General features: G+C 43.1%; 1 protein-coding gene across 1 annotated transcript in view; it reads left to right on the top strand.

Annotated features, from left to right (window-relative positions):
- The window catches only part of adam23a (ADAM metallopeptidase domain 23a), a 45,925-nt gene extending 36,273 nt beyond the window's left edge, over positions 1-9,652 (top strand). Inside the window, exons 25-26 of the mRNA XM_063217952.1 lie at positions 3,641-3,731; positions 9,524-9,652. Of these exons, the coding sequence (XP_063074022.1) occupies positions 3,641-3,731; positions 9,524-9,569 (137 nt within the window). The 3' untranslated portion in view covers positions 9,570-9,652. The remainder of the gene's footprint in view (positions 1-3,640; positions 3,732-9,523) is intronic.
- The last annotated feature ends 7,469 nt before the right edge of the window (positions 9,653-17,121 follow it).

Here is a 17,121-nt window from a genome sequence, read left to right as displayed (position 1 = left end):
TGCTCTGCTCTGCTCTGCTCTGCTCTGCTCTCCTCTCCTCTCCTCTCCTCTAGTCTCCACTCCTCTCCTCTCTATATACTGTAGGTCCCAACCTTCTCCTCTCCTCTCTTCCCCTCTTCTTCTCTCTACATAGGTCCATCCCACCCCCATCTCCTTTTCTCTCATCTTTCCCCTCCTCTGCTCTCCTCTCTTCTTCTCTTCTCTTCCTCTCGCCTCCGCTGTGCTCGACTCGTCTCTTCTTTTCTCCTCCCCACTTCCCACTCCACATCTCTCATCTCTCCTCTTCTCTCCACCTCCTCCTCCTCTCTTCCTCTTCAATCCTCTTCTCTGCTCTCCTGTCTGCTCCTCTCTCTATATATCCACCACCTCCTCCTTCTCCTTCTCCTTCTCCTTCTCCTCCTCCATCTCCTCCTCCTCCTCTCCTCTCCTGTCTGCTCATCTCTCCATATATCCACCTCCTCCTCCTCCTCCTCCTCCCTTCCTCTTCAATCCTCTTCTCTCCTCTCCTGTCTGCTCCTCTCTTCATATGTCCACCATCTCCTCCTCCTCTCCTCCTCCTCCTCCTCCTCCTCCTCTCCTGTCTGCTCCTCTCTTCATATGTCCACCTCCTCCTCCTCCTCTCCTCCTCCTCCTCCTCCTCTTCTCCTCCTCCTCTCCTCTCCTGTCTGCTCCTCTCTTCATATATCCTCCTCCACCTCCTCCTCCTCTCCTCCATCTCCTCTTCCTCTTCTCCTCCTCCTCTCCTCTCCTGTCTGTTCCTCTCTCCATATATCCACCTCCTCCTCCTCCTCTCTTCCTCTTCAATCCTCTTCTCTCCTGTCCTGTCTGCTCCTCTCTCCATATATCCACCACCTCCTCCTTCTCCTTCTCCTCGTCCTCTTCTCCTCCTCCTATCCTCTCCTGTCTGCTCCTCTCTTCATATATCCTCCTCCTCCTCCTCCTCCTCCTCCTCCTCTCCTGCTGTGACCCCCATGTCCACTGTGTCTGGTGCTCCTCCCCTTCCCAAGGCCATGTGGGGCATATCTCAATATCTAAATCACATACCTCTAGTCAGCCATTAACGCATGATATTAACACACTCACACACACTAACACACACACGCACACACACACAGGCAAGTGTATACATGCACACTAACACACAAGCACACACACACACACACACACACACACACACACACACACACACACACACACACACACACACACACACACACACACACACACACACACACACACACACACACACACACACACACACTCAGACATGCCCACACACACAAATTCACAGGCATGATGCACACACACACACACACACACACACACACACACACACACAGACACGCATATACACGGACACGTACATGCACACACACAAGGGCATACATGCTGCACACTAACGCACACACGGACACACACACACTTACATCATCCAATCACCCAATCATCCGACACACTCTCGCCCCCTCCTGCAAGACACAGTGTCAAGAGCAGATGATGGATGTTCAGTGTTAGATGAGGTCAGGTCAGCTGATGAGGTCACGGCTTTCTGTCCTTGCACTGACCTCTGACGAAAACGGATGATGTCACTCACGCAGCAGTGTTCCGAGTACTACTAGCAAGCAATGTGTCTGTGGCTTTGGGAGTGTGCGCCTCTCTCATTTTTAGACCCTAGAGTCTAGATAGTCAGACTCGTACGATAACAGCCAGTTTAAAAGAAGGTGCTCTCTCTCTCTCTCTCTCTCTCTCTCTCTCTCTCTCTCTCTCTCTCTCTCTCTCTCTCTCTCTCTCTCTCTCTCTCTCTCTCTCTCTCTCTCTCTCTCTCTCATTTACTATTACATTCACTCATACTGATGGTGGAAGGCTGTCATGCTGTGCCTCATTCCAGAATGTCAGCAGCACTGTCTGGCAGAAGGACACTCTGACCTTGGCTAGAATGGGGGGGGAGGGGGGCAAACTGTTAACCCCTTGGTTGCTGAGTCATTCCTCTGCCTCCCGGGTCAACCCTCACCCACCCCCCCTTGTTGCTTTACCTCCTGAGCGCACCCCCCTGGTGTTTCTTTGAGGACCGGTTCAGCAATGGATGAAATTTGCACGTCTTTTTCCCTTACGGAACACTCCTTTCATAATAGTGCCCAGTATGGAGATTTGATTGGTGGCCAATTGTTTTTAATGTCCTTGTCTTGTTCGATGTGGCAACTATTACAGACAGTAAATGTTGCAGTGTTAATTCAACACTTAAAGGGTAGAACAAACCTAATACACCTAATATAAAAGAGAGATAAATCTGAGTCTGTTGAAATGACATCCATTTGACACTTAGTCAGACTTAACTGCCCTCTATAGAGCAGCACCTGGTCCTACACACAGCCCCCATTTACATGAGATTTGGATATGTTTGCTGACAATTCCTTTTTTTCTCCATTTGGGCCTTTTGTTTACACATAAACCAGGTTGTAGACATCTAAAATGTATATTCTAATTTAATTTCTAAAACGCTTTTTAAGTGAAGATTCCTGAAAACACACCTGAAGCGGATACTTGTAAACAATAGAAATGCAAGAAATCTGCATGGGTTTTTTTTTTCCAAAACTACACTATGACACATTTCCCTGGTTAACAGCTATTCCCATGCCGAGTGATTCTATATTTGGTGCCAATTTGTCTTAATGTAACAATAGAGATTTATTTTATACGCATGAATATGGGATGCACAAAATATAAGTAATATAAAACAATATATTGTACTAAAAAATATAGGTGGAAGTGAGGCCTAAGAGTTGTATTAAGACATTTAATGACATTTAATTAGTGACATTTACTGTGTGGAGACAGTTGCCCAGAAAACACTATACAAACAAATTGAGTTGAGACACCCAGCGTGATTCTGAGAGGACATTTTTTCCCTGTTGTTTGACTAATAAATGTAAGACTTTCAGTGCTGCAAGTTGGAAACGTGTAAATTCTATTGCTTTGAAAACCTGGTTCTGTATGTAAATAAGACCTGCCTGTGAATATTTACGTATAACATGTACCCTTCCCTCCCACACATGCACACACATGCACATGTAGTCAGTCGCGCAGGTTTACGCAGAACCAAAAAGTGTCACACAAAAACATACACAGAATCACTAACATACCCAAAGACACATACACAAAGACCCACAAACACACAAACACCAACACGCACGGACGCATGGACACACAGGCATGGACACACAGTCACCAAAGTTTTCTAAGACCCACAAACACAGTCACACAAACACACACACAGAATCACTAACATACAAACGCGCGCGCGCCCGCACACACACACACACACACACACACACACACACACACACACACACACACACACACACACACACACACACACACACACACACACACACACTCACTCATACTCACACTTTCCCATTGAGCTGACCGCTGCTTTATCTTCTTGTTGTTGCCCCCCCCAGCTCCTTTTTAAAGAAGCTCTTCTGCGCTCATGTGGTGTCTTTTCCCCCCTCTCCCCATCCCCCTTCTTCTTCCTCCTCCTCCTCCTCTTCCTCCTGCTCTTCCCGTATGCCTCTTCTCCTCCTCCTCCTCCTCCTCCTCCCCTCCCTCCTCCCCCTCCTCCTTCCCTCCACCTCCACAGGACCTAGTGCCACCAACCTTATCATAGGCTCCATCGCAGGTGCCATCCTGATGGCAGCCATTGTTCTAGGGGGCACAGGCTGGGGTTTTAAGTAAGAGACGCAACCGCATGCTTTTCCTATCCTGCCTGCAACGCCTGCCTGCACTCTCAGGCGTTTTTATTCATTTATTTTTTATTATTTTAATCTCTTATCTCTTTTTAGTTTTATTTTTTTATTTTGTCACTATTTACTTCTGCCTTTTAAAACGCAAAAGGCCTGAGAGCTTCTGCTACAGATCACAGATGCTCCGTTACGAGTTATTTATAACAACGGATGATAAGTAAGAGGCAAAAAAGCACACACATTCACACACACTCACAGCAGTCAGTCCGTTTAGAAATGCCACCGATAACAAGGACGGCTTTGAAGTTCCATGTCTATTGATTTTGAATAAGGCTTTGATGATAACTGCCAAAACATTTTGGCTAAGACAGAGATGGATAAAAAATACAGCTATGTTCAAAAGCCGATGCTATGATTCTATGTTGGAGGGGTTAACTACGACATGACTAAAAATAGAAATTGATTTTATGGACGGTATATTGAGAATATTATGAGCGCCAAGATTGTTGTAGATTTACGGGTTTAAAAACATATTCGTTACTTATTACAGACAATCTCACTGCACAATCTAGCACAGCATGTATAGTATAGTATAGTATAGTATAGTATAGTATAGTACAGTACAGTACAGTATATTATAGTATATTATTATATGGTGTGACGTCATCGGCCGAATGCTCCATTCATTTCAACGGGGCTCCCCAACGTTCGCACGTCTGTTATTTTTCGATAACGGACGGGTTGGTCTATAACAGACCGCTGTCAATGGCAACAAGACTTTTCACTGCTAACGCGACTTTTCAACAAGACTCTAATCAGCTGCTGTGATAGACAACACCTGTTGTCCTGGCTACCTAGCTGTTGCCTAGCGGTGTTCCACAACGGCACTGTTTTGTTTTGCGCAGCAACAATCTTAACATTAAATAGGCCTAAAGAAATGTCCCCGCCATGTGTGAATCATTTAAGTATATCCATATAATAAGCGGGTTAACTTTCGGCGAGTCGGTCGCTCCGCGTCGGGGTCTAAAGATTCTCTCTGTCGTGCTGCTATTCCACGGTAGCGACCTTCTCGCCGAACGTTAACCCTTACGTATAGTATAGTACAGTACAGTATAGTATAGTATACTATAGTAGTATAGGTATAGGTATTGTTCAACAGTGTTTCAAGTTCAAGTTCAACCTACAAGTTCAAGTTTACCTACACTATACAGTTGTTAGCTACTGTCCGCATGGTTCAAGGAGCTTCTTAAAGTACGATATGTGAAATCTGTCGAATGTCTGACAATCTTTTTTTCACACTAGCCTGGTTTTACCAGATCATATCAATTACCTCTTAATTCAATTTTGGTCTGGATCCTCGATGCCCTGAAGCACTTGGGTGGGAGCAGTGAGCTCAGCTGGTATGAAATGAGCTCTGACCAATCGCTGACAGTTGATGTTCATGACATATGTTATTATGCTCCCAAGTGCATTCGCTTATTGGCTGGTAACACCGCCCTGAAAACCCTCCCCAAAGAAGCGTAATCAGACCATTAGTGAATTACAAAGTAATTCAAAATGAATGGTCTGGCTTGTCAGCTTATTTTCACATCACGTTAGATTAGAAGCCAAAAAAAATGAACACAATATACCTGATTGTTAAAATCAGGTAAAAATCAGGTTAAATCAATTTAATTAACTGAATTGAATGGAATTGAGTTTAACGCTTGGCGTGTATAGTAGTTCTAATACCAAAATGTACAGAGTGATTTCGTATAATATAATATGGCCTCTTCAAGATGAGACACCTATTTATTTTTGCACTTTAAGTTTAGTTTGCTGACTACAAAGTGATGGGTAAGCCTCTGTGTACTCTAGCAGAAACTCAAGTAGACTGATGGGCCAACGCTTGACGTGCATGACTTGCTACATAAATACAAAAACAAATGAGCAAAGTAAACATGTAATGATGATAGCACAGTATTACTACAATGTGACAGAATATGGCAGAAAGCAGTATTTCTTGTGTTATGTATAAATATTTCCAATTACAAATGATCATGAAACCAATGTATGTACAGGATATTTACCTTGCAACTGCTCCAATTGGTTTTAACACCAGTGATAAACTACGATATGTCATTGTTACAGATTGTGGCCCATTTTTGGGAGACCATAGAGGTGAAATTATTGAGAGCATGTCAATGTAAAAAATAATAATATTAATAATAGTCAATAATAGTAACAAAGTGACACAATAGTCCCTCCATATTGGAGAAGTCATGGAAGTAATGATCATTCCATGTCAGCAGGCTGCTTATATATTGACGCTGAAAGAAAACTGAATAATGGGAAGTTGTTTTACCCATATCAGCTGGAATTATGTTTTTGTGAAGGCTGTATTTACTCTCAAGCATGTTGGTTTGCACAGCATCGTGACCAAGGCCACTGAGGGTTATTTTGCATGTTGACTACAGGTGGCAGCACTGAGCTACAACAAGAGGCAAGCAGCATCACTGGCTTGCGCAAAGGCTGAGGGGGGGAGGGGGCACCTTGTTTTCGGGAGAAACATTTGTGCTAAGGTGTCAATTCTGGGTTCAGAGAGGGTTTTTTTTCCCAATTCATTGAGGTTATTACGTCAAGAAATTAAGTTGTGAACCGTTTGACATTTTTGAAAGCCATTTTTATTAGCCTTAAAGAAACAGTCCACCCTTTTTTATTTACACATATTTGGGGTATTTCCAAGCATTATTCATTAATGTGCATACATTTTTCTTCTCAGTGTTTTCAGTACTTAGATTCATATGTATCAGAATTATTAGCATAGTTTAGCATAATCACTGGAAGTAAATGGGATCATTAGCATAAGGCCACAGGACGGGATTAAATAGCTGTTTTGCCCTCTGGTGAATTTTACATTCAAGTTAAAGTAGTTTATAAGTACATTTGATGTTGTTTTGTTTGATCCCATAGCCTTGCATTGCTACGCTTAATTTGGTTATCCTGTTAAATTGCACACACATCTGGAAAATCCTATGTAGGCTATTCTCATATTTTACTGGGATTTAACTACATATGAGCAATTTCCTGAAATGAGGTGGACTGTTCCTTTAAGACATTTTCGCCTTGCATCCAACATGCATGTTCAATTTAAAAGCTTGAAGACGTAAATAAGCCCTTTGGATAAAAGGCGAAACCTTTGCTTACCACTTGATTTAGCGCTGGCCGCTTCATGAGACACTAGGAGTACGTACACTACCAAACCTTTCATTTGGGGGGCTGTATTGAATTCCCTGAACCGGGGATTGACACCTGTTTATTCCAGGACAGCCGAGGTATCTTCCTAAGTGATGAAGGGATAGGCTGGGGTATGGGGGTGGGTGGGGGTTGGAAAGCTGATGGCTTTTCTTTTCTTTTAATCTGATCCACTCTCCTTGCCGTGATCTCTCTCCCCCCTCTTTCTCTCTTTATTTACCTCTCCTTTCTCGTGATCTCGTGACACCAAACCCACCCCTTCACCACCCCCCACCCCCACCTTTATTTTGCCATGCGCATCCACCTCCCCCCTTTCCTCCACTCTCGATGCAAAGGGTAAAAGTGTAAGGCGTGCAGAGAGAGGCAGGGGCGGACAGAGAGAGAGACAGGAGTGGGGTGGGGTGGGGTGGGGTGGGGGGACGGCAGGTGGACATGTCCCCCTATCTTCTCCTGCCCCCTCCTCTCCCGTCGATGTCCTCCCCCCCCCTTCTTTTTTGTTCTGTTCCTCCTTTTTTCCCTTTTTCTTGTTCCTTTTGGGCGGTTTCAGCCTTTGTGCCACCACGGTTATACCTGGTTGCCATGTCCTTCTAACCCTATGCGGAAGGCCTTTTTTTGGGAAGGGTGGCTGGCGCTGGGTGTGGGGTAGTTTGGGGGGTGGGGTAGGGCTACCGGCCCAGGGAACCGGCACACGGAACCAGCCCACCCTGCCCCCACCCCCATCCCCACCCCCCATTCCCAAAACCCCAACCCTGCTCCCCCAACCCAACCCAACCCGATCCGACCCAACCCCGCCTCGCCTCACCTCACCTCACACTAGAGCAGAGCAGGACCCCACCTCCTCACCACCACCTCCCCCCCACCCCGGACTCGCCTGACTCGCGGCTGCCTGTGCAGAATGCTTCACAGAGACCTGGTACAGACGCGCGCTTCACATGCACCTGCATGCCCCCCCCCCACCCCCCACCCCCACCCCTCTCTACCCCCCCAACCCCACCCCTTAACCCCCACCCACAAAACTCCAACCCCCAACCCCCTACCACCACCACCACCACTACCACCCTCACTACTACTATACTGTACCTCCACTCCACCCACCAACCATGTACTGTACCACTACCACGAGACAGTTGGTGTGAATGTGGTGTCACTCTATAGTCTCTGGTTGTTGCCAGATAGGGAACAGATTATGCATGTTTAATCAATGTAGGATGCCCCACATTATGCCACTCTTAGGGGATGTTGTGATCGATGGCCCCCCACCCCCACCTCCTTTTTCGTTGAAATTTAAAATGTGTATTTATGATATATATAGTGTTGTCGATTGATCTCCTTCAACTCACCACTCTGCCTTCCCCTCCCCCCCCAACCCCACCCCCCAACTCCCCACCACCCCCCCCCCCCCCCCCCCCTTCCTCGCTCGGTGTGCGTGCGTGCGTTCGTTCGTTCGTGTGGATATTTTGTCGTCGTTTCGGTGGGTTGTTGTTGTTGCGTGCCTTTGTTGTGACGCCCCTTCTTCTCTTACTGACCATCCCTCAGTGTGGTAGACCTGTGCATTCCCTGTGTCTCTCTCTGTTCGTGTTATTTCGTGTTCTCTCACAGAAGGTAACGTGTTCCTTTTTTATTTCATTGACAAGATTTACGTTCTTTTACTTGCCGTACTTCTTTACTCTCTGTGATACTTGCATTGGCCTCCATTCACAACCCCATGGGGAGGGGGGGAGGGAGGGAGGGGGAAGGGTGGCTGTTTCCCTCCTGATCCCATCTCTGTGTCTTGGAAGGGTAACACTTTACTTGACGCCGGTGTCATAAGCATGTCATTACAGTGTCATAACAGTGTCATGACACAGTTATGTATGTGTCATAAACATTATGTCCATGTCATAAACAATTTATGACTGTTGGCTTTAAGTGACATTCCGTTAAGGCAAAGACGGTTGACTTATATATGACTGTGTCATGACACTATTACGACACTGTAATGACATGCATATGACACCGGCATCAAGTAAAGTGTTACCCTTGGAAGCTGTACTGTAGTAGTCGTGGATGGTCATTCCTGCTCAGTCTCATCATTCACTCCAGCACCCATGGCGGCGTGCACAGCACAGACTGACAAAACTTGTTTTCGAAAACAAGGCAGCAGTTGTGCACACCCCTAATGTCAAGCATAAAATAGCTTTCCAAAACATGCACCAAATATGAATTAGTTGCTCCATGCTCACTAATATGTTTGTGAGAGAGAAATACTGTCAGAAAGTCTAGGTAGAGATCATTAGTTCCTACTATTGATATTTTTAAGGAGGGAAAGAAAACGATGGCAATTACAAAACAACAGATAGGCTACGCATACGTATGTAACGCTTATAAGAGTTTTTTCTGGCCTGCAATGATGCTAAGATCAAGAATGACCATGCACTTAACATGAAGGGGCTTTGTTGTTTTAGCTTATGTTTATCTCACTGACTTTTTGTTGCATTGTTTCTAACTGTCTCTTCTTCTCTGTTCCACCAACCAACCCTCCTTTCTATGGCTCTGTTTCGCCCAAGAAACGTCAAGAAGCGCCGCTACGACGCCAACGCCAGTGCCATCTAGGGTTCTGGATGAGTCTGTGCACTTTGGGTGCCCAGCTCCTTCCGTGCTGCGTTCAGCAGAGCTGACGTTCGCTGGACTCCTCCTTCACCACCTACTCCTAAGTACTTCACCCCTTTCCCTGCTGCTAACTTAGAGTTAGTGTATACTTGAAGACTACACGACGGAACATCGATAATGAATGAAAAAATAAACGACTACTGCTACGGGGAACTCCTGGGCATCTTCCATTTGTAGTTTGTTTGAAACTACAGTGCCCAGTACAGCCCCTCCTTTGCCCCCTCCTCCTTTCTTTCAGAGACTTTTACTCATCACCCCAACATGCCCCACCCTGAACCCAAACTCTTTTCCTTACTACTGGTGTACCCTGCCCCCCAAACTCTCTCGCCTGATGGGGGCGCTGTACTGTACTGGTGACCAGTGTGCTGCAGGAGCAACCCGTTCCGGAGGCCCTGCTCCGTGAGGCACGACTTCCTGTACAGTGCACTTTTGACCTTTCACCTTTGACCTTTCACCTTTGACTCCCTTCCCACCTACCCCAGCATGCAACAAGTCCTGGCTGAGGCACTGCATGGCTGAAGTGAGTCACCCATTAAAAAGCGAAAAAGAAAACCACGGTTAAACCACAAACAAGCTGTATCACAAACGAGGAGGGGAACAAAAAAAAACGTTGACGTCGATGCTAAGAATAATTTTAAGAAAAATAAAAAAGCGAACTTGAGTACAATCAACCACTTCTGGCCGGCCCATAGCTGCGAAACATGAATCCAAGAAAAGAGAAAGAGGTGATTGGCCTCTGGAACAGACTGGCCACATGTCCTCACAGTGGCGTTGCTACCAGACGTACGTACTGTATATGTGTATGGAAGAGGCTTGTAGCCGTCACATTGAGAACATCGATCAATTGTCGAATCGACATATCATTTTACACTATTGCATAACTTGCATTTCCTTCTTTGGTTAGAATTTTTCGCATGTTGTCTTGCAGGTGTTTTGGCTGTATTAATAACAAAGAGTGGTGGAGAGAGGACAAATCCGATAGGTGAATTGTTTTTTGGCCAACAGTTAAGGACAAACAAAAAAAACATGAGAGGAAGCACTTGTGAGCAGTGAACACCTTTTTTTTCCCACAACAACGCAATAGCAGGGAACTCAAGAGTCACGACACACGACAGACAGATACCTAAACTGACAAATACACACACCCACCCACACACTTTCTCACACACACCACACACTTTCTCTTTCTCTCTCTCTCTCTCTTTCTCTCTTTCTCTCTCTCTCTCTCTCACACACACACACACAAACACACACACACACACACACACACACACACACACACACACACACACACACACACACACACACACACACACACGAACCTGCCTCACTCACACAAAGAAATGGTGTCTGTGTGGACCTTAAGTCTTTTGGCCTTGTGTTCTTCTCACCAAACGTACCGCTAGGCACCACAGTCTGTAGAAGAGAGAAGAGCTGCATGATGAAGACGAAGACAAGAGGGCAGCCTTTCCTATCTGCTCTGCTTCCCCTGACTACTGCATGACAAAGGATTTAAAATAAATAAAAATAAATAAACAAATAAACAACTAACGTACTTACTATGCAAAAGAAAACATTGCACAGACCTGCTGATTGGTTATTATGACTATATGATATGGTTATTATTATTATTATTATTATTATTATTATTATTATTATTTAAAAAAAACATGTTTTTCGCTACAGAACAAACAATGAGGCAGCATTTGTGCTTGGCCACTTTGACTTCATTTGTCTTTGGTAAACAGAAAAATTAGCGGAGAAAAAGGAAAAAAAATCAGAAATTCAAAGCTCATTTGATCATTTCATTTGTCTAAGTTGGAGGAATCAACAATTTGTCGTTTGTGAATAAGAGAGATACATTTTTCTTATGAAATGTAATAATAATACTAATGATGATAACGATGATGATGATGGTAATATTAATAATAGAAAAATAAAAGCGTTTCAAAGGGATCTTTCCAGAATTTTCTCGGGTAGAGGTCTAAAGATGTGGGGTGTCCTGTGTGCCGTGTGAGGTTACTTTGGGTGTCCGTCATCATCATCATCATCTTGTTCTGTCCAAACGCTCATCATATGGCTCTCCATAGAAAACATCTTCAAAAATATTTAAATAAAGGACTTGACAAAGTATTGTATCATAAATTGACGACGTGTGTTTGTGTGTGCCTTTATTTGTCTTACATTGTCTTTGAATATCTTTATCACTACAAATTATGTGATGCAATATAGGCCTATATACCTGGTGGGCTGTTCAGGTGAAATTGGTTTGCTAGAGTTACACATAATACAGGGCAAGCTACAGATTCTCAACTGACGTGTAATGTCTTACATTCTACCAAACTCATACTAGTGTTCTGCAGTGTTCATTTGGTGCTTTTTTAGATAGCCTGTGACTGTGACGTGAGACGCATCAGACAGGTAAATAGGATAAGACACTATGCAAATGTGGTTGCAAGCGCTCCAGTGGCAACCTCGGTTATGAAACTGAGGTTACAGAGCTGTTTGCAGAAGTGTGTGTTTGCTTGCTATCCTATAGCACAACCAAGACCAGGGCTGGACTTGGATGAAGAAAAAAAATGAAAAGAAAGAAATTCGGCCCCTGAAGACTGTCGGCCCACCGGGAAAAGAGGGGACGTTGACAAGTTATTGTTGAGCTTTAGAAACAAAACAGTACATTTGTGTGCACGAAAAGACAACTGGATTTGCAATAGCCTGAGCACAATATGCTGTGTGAACCTCCAACACATCAACCAGGCAGCACAAGCCACACGAGAGCTCTAGGTCAGTGGTTTTCAAAGTGGGGGCCGCGAAGGGGTACTAGGGTGCACGCGGCAAGTTGGAAGTATAGCAAATAATAATAATTTATCAATGTACACCAAAAAAAGCAAAAATAAACTAAACATTATTTCCATTAGTAGAGATCTGCATTATAATAATCTATTTCATGTCTGAATTCGGTATTATATAAATCCCAATGGGACACTGACACACAGACCGAGACTATGGTTGTGAAAGAGTGCTATGGTTGTGTGGCACGACCCGTGTCAGGGGGTCCTTTGCTGGAATCTATCGATATATGAGGGGCCTCATCATGGTAAAGTTTGGGAACCCCTGCTCTAGGTTGTCTGAATTCGTGTCTGGGGGAGACCCCCTTGGCTTGGTTACAGAATTCTTGCTTAGCCTACCAATATCACATCCCCCAAAATCCGCCACTGTGAATGTTCATTAGTTTCTTAGCCTTGGGTTTCTGGACTGTTCTTCTGTTTAATGAGTCAATAGTTCTTTTCACAAATGGTGCACCCTCTGTTGGATTTTAAAAGTGGTTGGAAAGATTAGACCTAATTCATTATTTGTGATTGGCAATGCAGATCGTGATTTTGGTGGTCAGGTCAAAAAACCTGATTGGGCCATATGCTTTCATGTGATGTTAACATACAAACCCCAACTCCGATGAAGTTGGGACGTTTGGTAAACAGTGAATAAAATCAAAATGCTATCATTTTCAAAACATTCAATCTATTCATTAGATGGAGAATAGTGAAAAGACAACATATTAAGTGTTAAAACCGAGAAAAAAATATTGTTTTGGGGGACATATGTACTCATTTCTAATTTGATAAATCCAACACGTCTCAAAAGAGTTGGGACGGGGACAATAAATGGCAGCAAATGTCGAGGAAGACTAAAAACAAAACAAAAGACAACACTTAACAGTTAAAAACATTAACCGATGAGATGATTTTATATAAAAAACAGTGTTAATTCCTATCTTGGACATGATTTCACCAGCTTAAATTGTGGGTGTATTCCTTGTCATGTTTTGCAATGTTTTCCTTTCTGTAGTGCTTACAGTGTGACAGGTCTGACCAAAAACCCACCGTTTTATCACCTGCTGGTCCTTATAATGGAGCCAAACTGTTAAAACATAGTAGAGAATGCAATTTGACCTTACTATGTGGCAGTAATCGAAGATCTCCCTTCAAAATATAATGCATGAGTGGCTTTTCATGCTGTTTAAAACCCATTTATACCATTCAACACTGTATCTAACTCTACAGATGAGTGAGAACATCTTAACCAATGCACTACTGCACCCGCATGCCATCATGGAGGCTGACTTTTGAAGCTAGCACTAACACAAGTTGGATGGTCCATTTTCACTGTAGCACAGGATGTGCAATGCTCTATTATTGTCAAAAAGAATGGACTTCTACAACTTCTGCTGACTTCTGTAAGCAAAGGACAGTTTCCCATGTCTTCTGGGTCTATTTCAAGTGAGCTCAGGTGCTTAGGAGAATGTTACACCCCTGTATCATTTTCATGCATTAAGCATTCTTAATATGGTCAATTTTCAGTAGCTCTAATTCCTGGAGTGCTAGAGTGAGACTACAGCCAATATATATTTCATGATGTCATGAACCTATACAATGATTTTATTAACAAAAATATGTCTTATATACACTCAATCATGGTAAATCAAAGGGAATTCAAAAATGTATGTAATAACTATGGTAATTATTCCCTTTGCATCTTTAATTCTGAGTGACTCAGCCTCTCTGTGATGATCTTATACCTGGACACCTATATTGTCCGTCAGTACAATTCATTTTGAAATGTTCTTCTTTGTTGTTTTATCTTATTTGGATGTTTACTACATTTCACTGATCCCCGTCCCAACTCTTTTGAGACGTGTTGGATTTATCAAATTAGAAATGAGTACATATGTCCCCCAAAACAATATTTTTTTCTCGGTTTTAACACTTAATATGTTGTCTTTTCACTATTCTCCATCTAATGAATAGATTGAATGTTTTGAAAATGATAGCATTTTGATTTTATTCACTGTTTACCAAACGTCCCAACTTCATCGGAGTTGGGGTTTGTAGGTCAGGTTACATCCAGTAGGCCTAAACAACAGAACATTACTTCATGAAATCATGAGACTATTGAATTGAATGGGCTATATTTACCCAAGTCTTTATTCATGAAGTTTCATAAAATGAACTAATGTAGGGATATTATAATAACTAGATTGCATTCCATAGGTTTAATGGATTCTGTGAGATATGTTGTAATGGTTTGTAACAATGACTGAAGTGCCACCCAAAAATGGTGGCTGCCCAGAACCCCCCTCCCCCACAGGGCCCCCAACAACCCCTTTGCCTAGGGGCCCCAAAATACTGCAACAGGTTCAAATAACTTGTGTAATGCTGAATAGAAGTAATTTCCTTTCCAGACTGCACTTCATCAAGGCCTCCACCTGATGGCCTCAGAGAGAGAGAGAGAGAGAGGGTTGAGTTGACAGTGCTGTGGGTAGGCCTATCATGTGTCAAGGTTAAACAGCAACTAAAATGTCTTGCCTTTGTACTTTCACTTTCTCTGCAACGCGGGAGAGAATGCTGTTCTGAGCTCAATCATGGCAAAGCTGATGAAAAGAATATTCCTTGTTTTTTCATTGTTTCAAGGTAAGTACGTAATACCCTTTGATTATAAATTAAACATAACTTGATTATTTTATAGTCCGCAACTTTTCTGGTAATCACACCCGTCGCCTTACTTGCCATACCGGTTGCAAAACAACCTTGTAGGGTGTGTCTGGAATTTCATGACAATGTAGACCTATAAGTCCATTATAAGATTCTAGTTATTAGTGTCTATTCGTTTGAAAATTATAGAAGAAGTGCAACACTGCTATAATCTGATGAAGGTCTGACTGACCGAAACGTCAGCTTTTACATTAAAACCTTGACCGTAATTGTAGCAGTGTTGCGCTTCTTCTACAATTTTCAAGTGATTTCCATTGAGATAGCTGCACTTGCAAATGAAGATTCAAGGTGTGCAGGCCACCTCCTCCATTCTATAGTGTCTATTCTGAAATTTGAATGCAGGACTAAGGTTGTGATGGCTGGTGATAGTATGTGCACTTCCTGAATTTAGTTTTTAGATCTGCTGATTCTATTGGCTGGTCCTGGTGGGCCAATTGGCTTTGGTAAATGATAGCCCCACAACAACCCCCCCCACCCCCACCCCCTTTTAAACCCGCTGCTATACTACATGGCTATCTGTGCATTTTTCCAAAGAATGAAATTAATTTGTGGTGCCCATTTTCACAAAAGGAAGACAAAGAAACGTCATTGTTGGTGGTGTTTATTGCTGCCCAGTTTATTGTTGCAATGACACTGACCTTTGGTAAAGCCTGTGAATGTTTAGGTCTAGAATAGGATTTAATCATGAGCATGCACAGTTCAAAGCATTAGCATCACATGAATTAAGTCATATTATGGTGACTAATTTTACACCCTTTCCATTCAATGTAAAGGATAAACACCCACATGCCACCAGCTGTAGATTATGTGCCCAGTATAACAAACAGTAAACAGTACATTGCTATCAGAGACTGTCTTTTATATGAGACGAAACACAGAGGGAAGCATCCATAAAAATAGACAGGGGTGATTCGTAACGCCAAATTGGCGTATGGTCGCACTGGCACAGCTCCCACCTTTCTGCCAACAAGAGCCATTTGCCTACTGAGCTTGAGGAGATCCACCATACACACTGCACAAACAGAACATTAAAAATCCTTAAAGACCACACACATCCTGGTCACAGGCTCTTCACCATGCTACCATCTGGCAGGCGCTTTAGGACTCTGCGTGCCCGCACTACGAGAATGAAGGACAGTTTCTATCCTACTGCCATTAGACTCCTGAACTCAATACGTCACCTGCCCCCCCTCAATACTTCAGGACTCTCTATACTGTGAGATGCAAATGGACTTTTATATTTTGTTTATTATACTGTTAATATATCTTTTATTTTGTGGGCATTTGTGGGTTGCTTCCAAACAGAATCTCACTGTATTTATATAGAGACAATAAAAGCACTGTACTCTACTCTACTCTACTGTAGCTGTGCTGGCATTGATCCAATGATCTTGCAAGTGCAAATGTATTCTTTTACGACTGCTCAAATTGGTTTGCCTTTGCCAAGCGGTTTGTTTGCAATTGCCAGCTAATTGAAAACGTGCCTGTCTGACGGTGGAGTCCGCTAGCCCTTTATTGCATTTTTTTTAATGGTTTCATCAATGTGTTCTCAGAACAGGGTAATTGGTTTCAATTCAGACCAATTATCCTCATTTTATACAATGTATGTTTCTTTTTCTGTGCTCTATGAAACCATTAAGCCTATCTGGTTCCTGGTTAAAACAAGAGATAGGCTAAATAAACTAAATATAAACCTTATAGATAAAATACCTTATTATTGCTATTAATGTTGTTATTGTTATTATTATTATTAGTAGTAGTAGTAGTATTAATTTGCCAACAGCACACAAATAGACTAACAATCAGATCAAGGTTACAATTGGCTTTTGCCAAAGGAGAGAGAGAAAGAAATTGAGAGTCCAGAGAGCATGCTCCTTGCTTGGCGTCTGTCTCTCTGACTCTCCTTCCAACTATAGCCGTTTCATAAGGAACACAACGAGAAAGAC

This window comes from Engraulis encrasicolus, chromosome 15 (genome assembly GCF_034702125.1).
Source record: "Engraulis encrasicolus isolate BLACKSEA-1 chromosome 15, IST_EnEncr_1.0, whole genome shotgun sequence".
NCBI classification, from domain to species: domain Eukaryota; kingdom Metazoa; phylum Chordata; class Actinopteri; order Clupeiformes; family Engraulidae; genus Engraulis; species Engraulis encrasicolus.
This window is presented reverse-complemented; position numbering and strand designations above follow the sequence as displayed.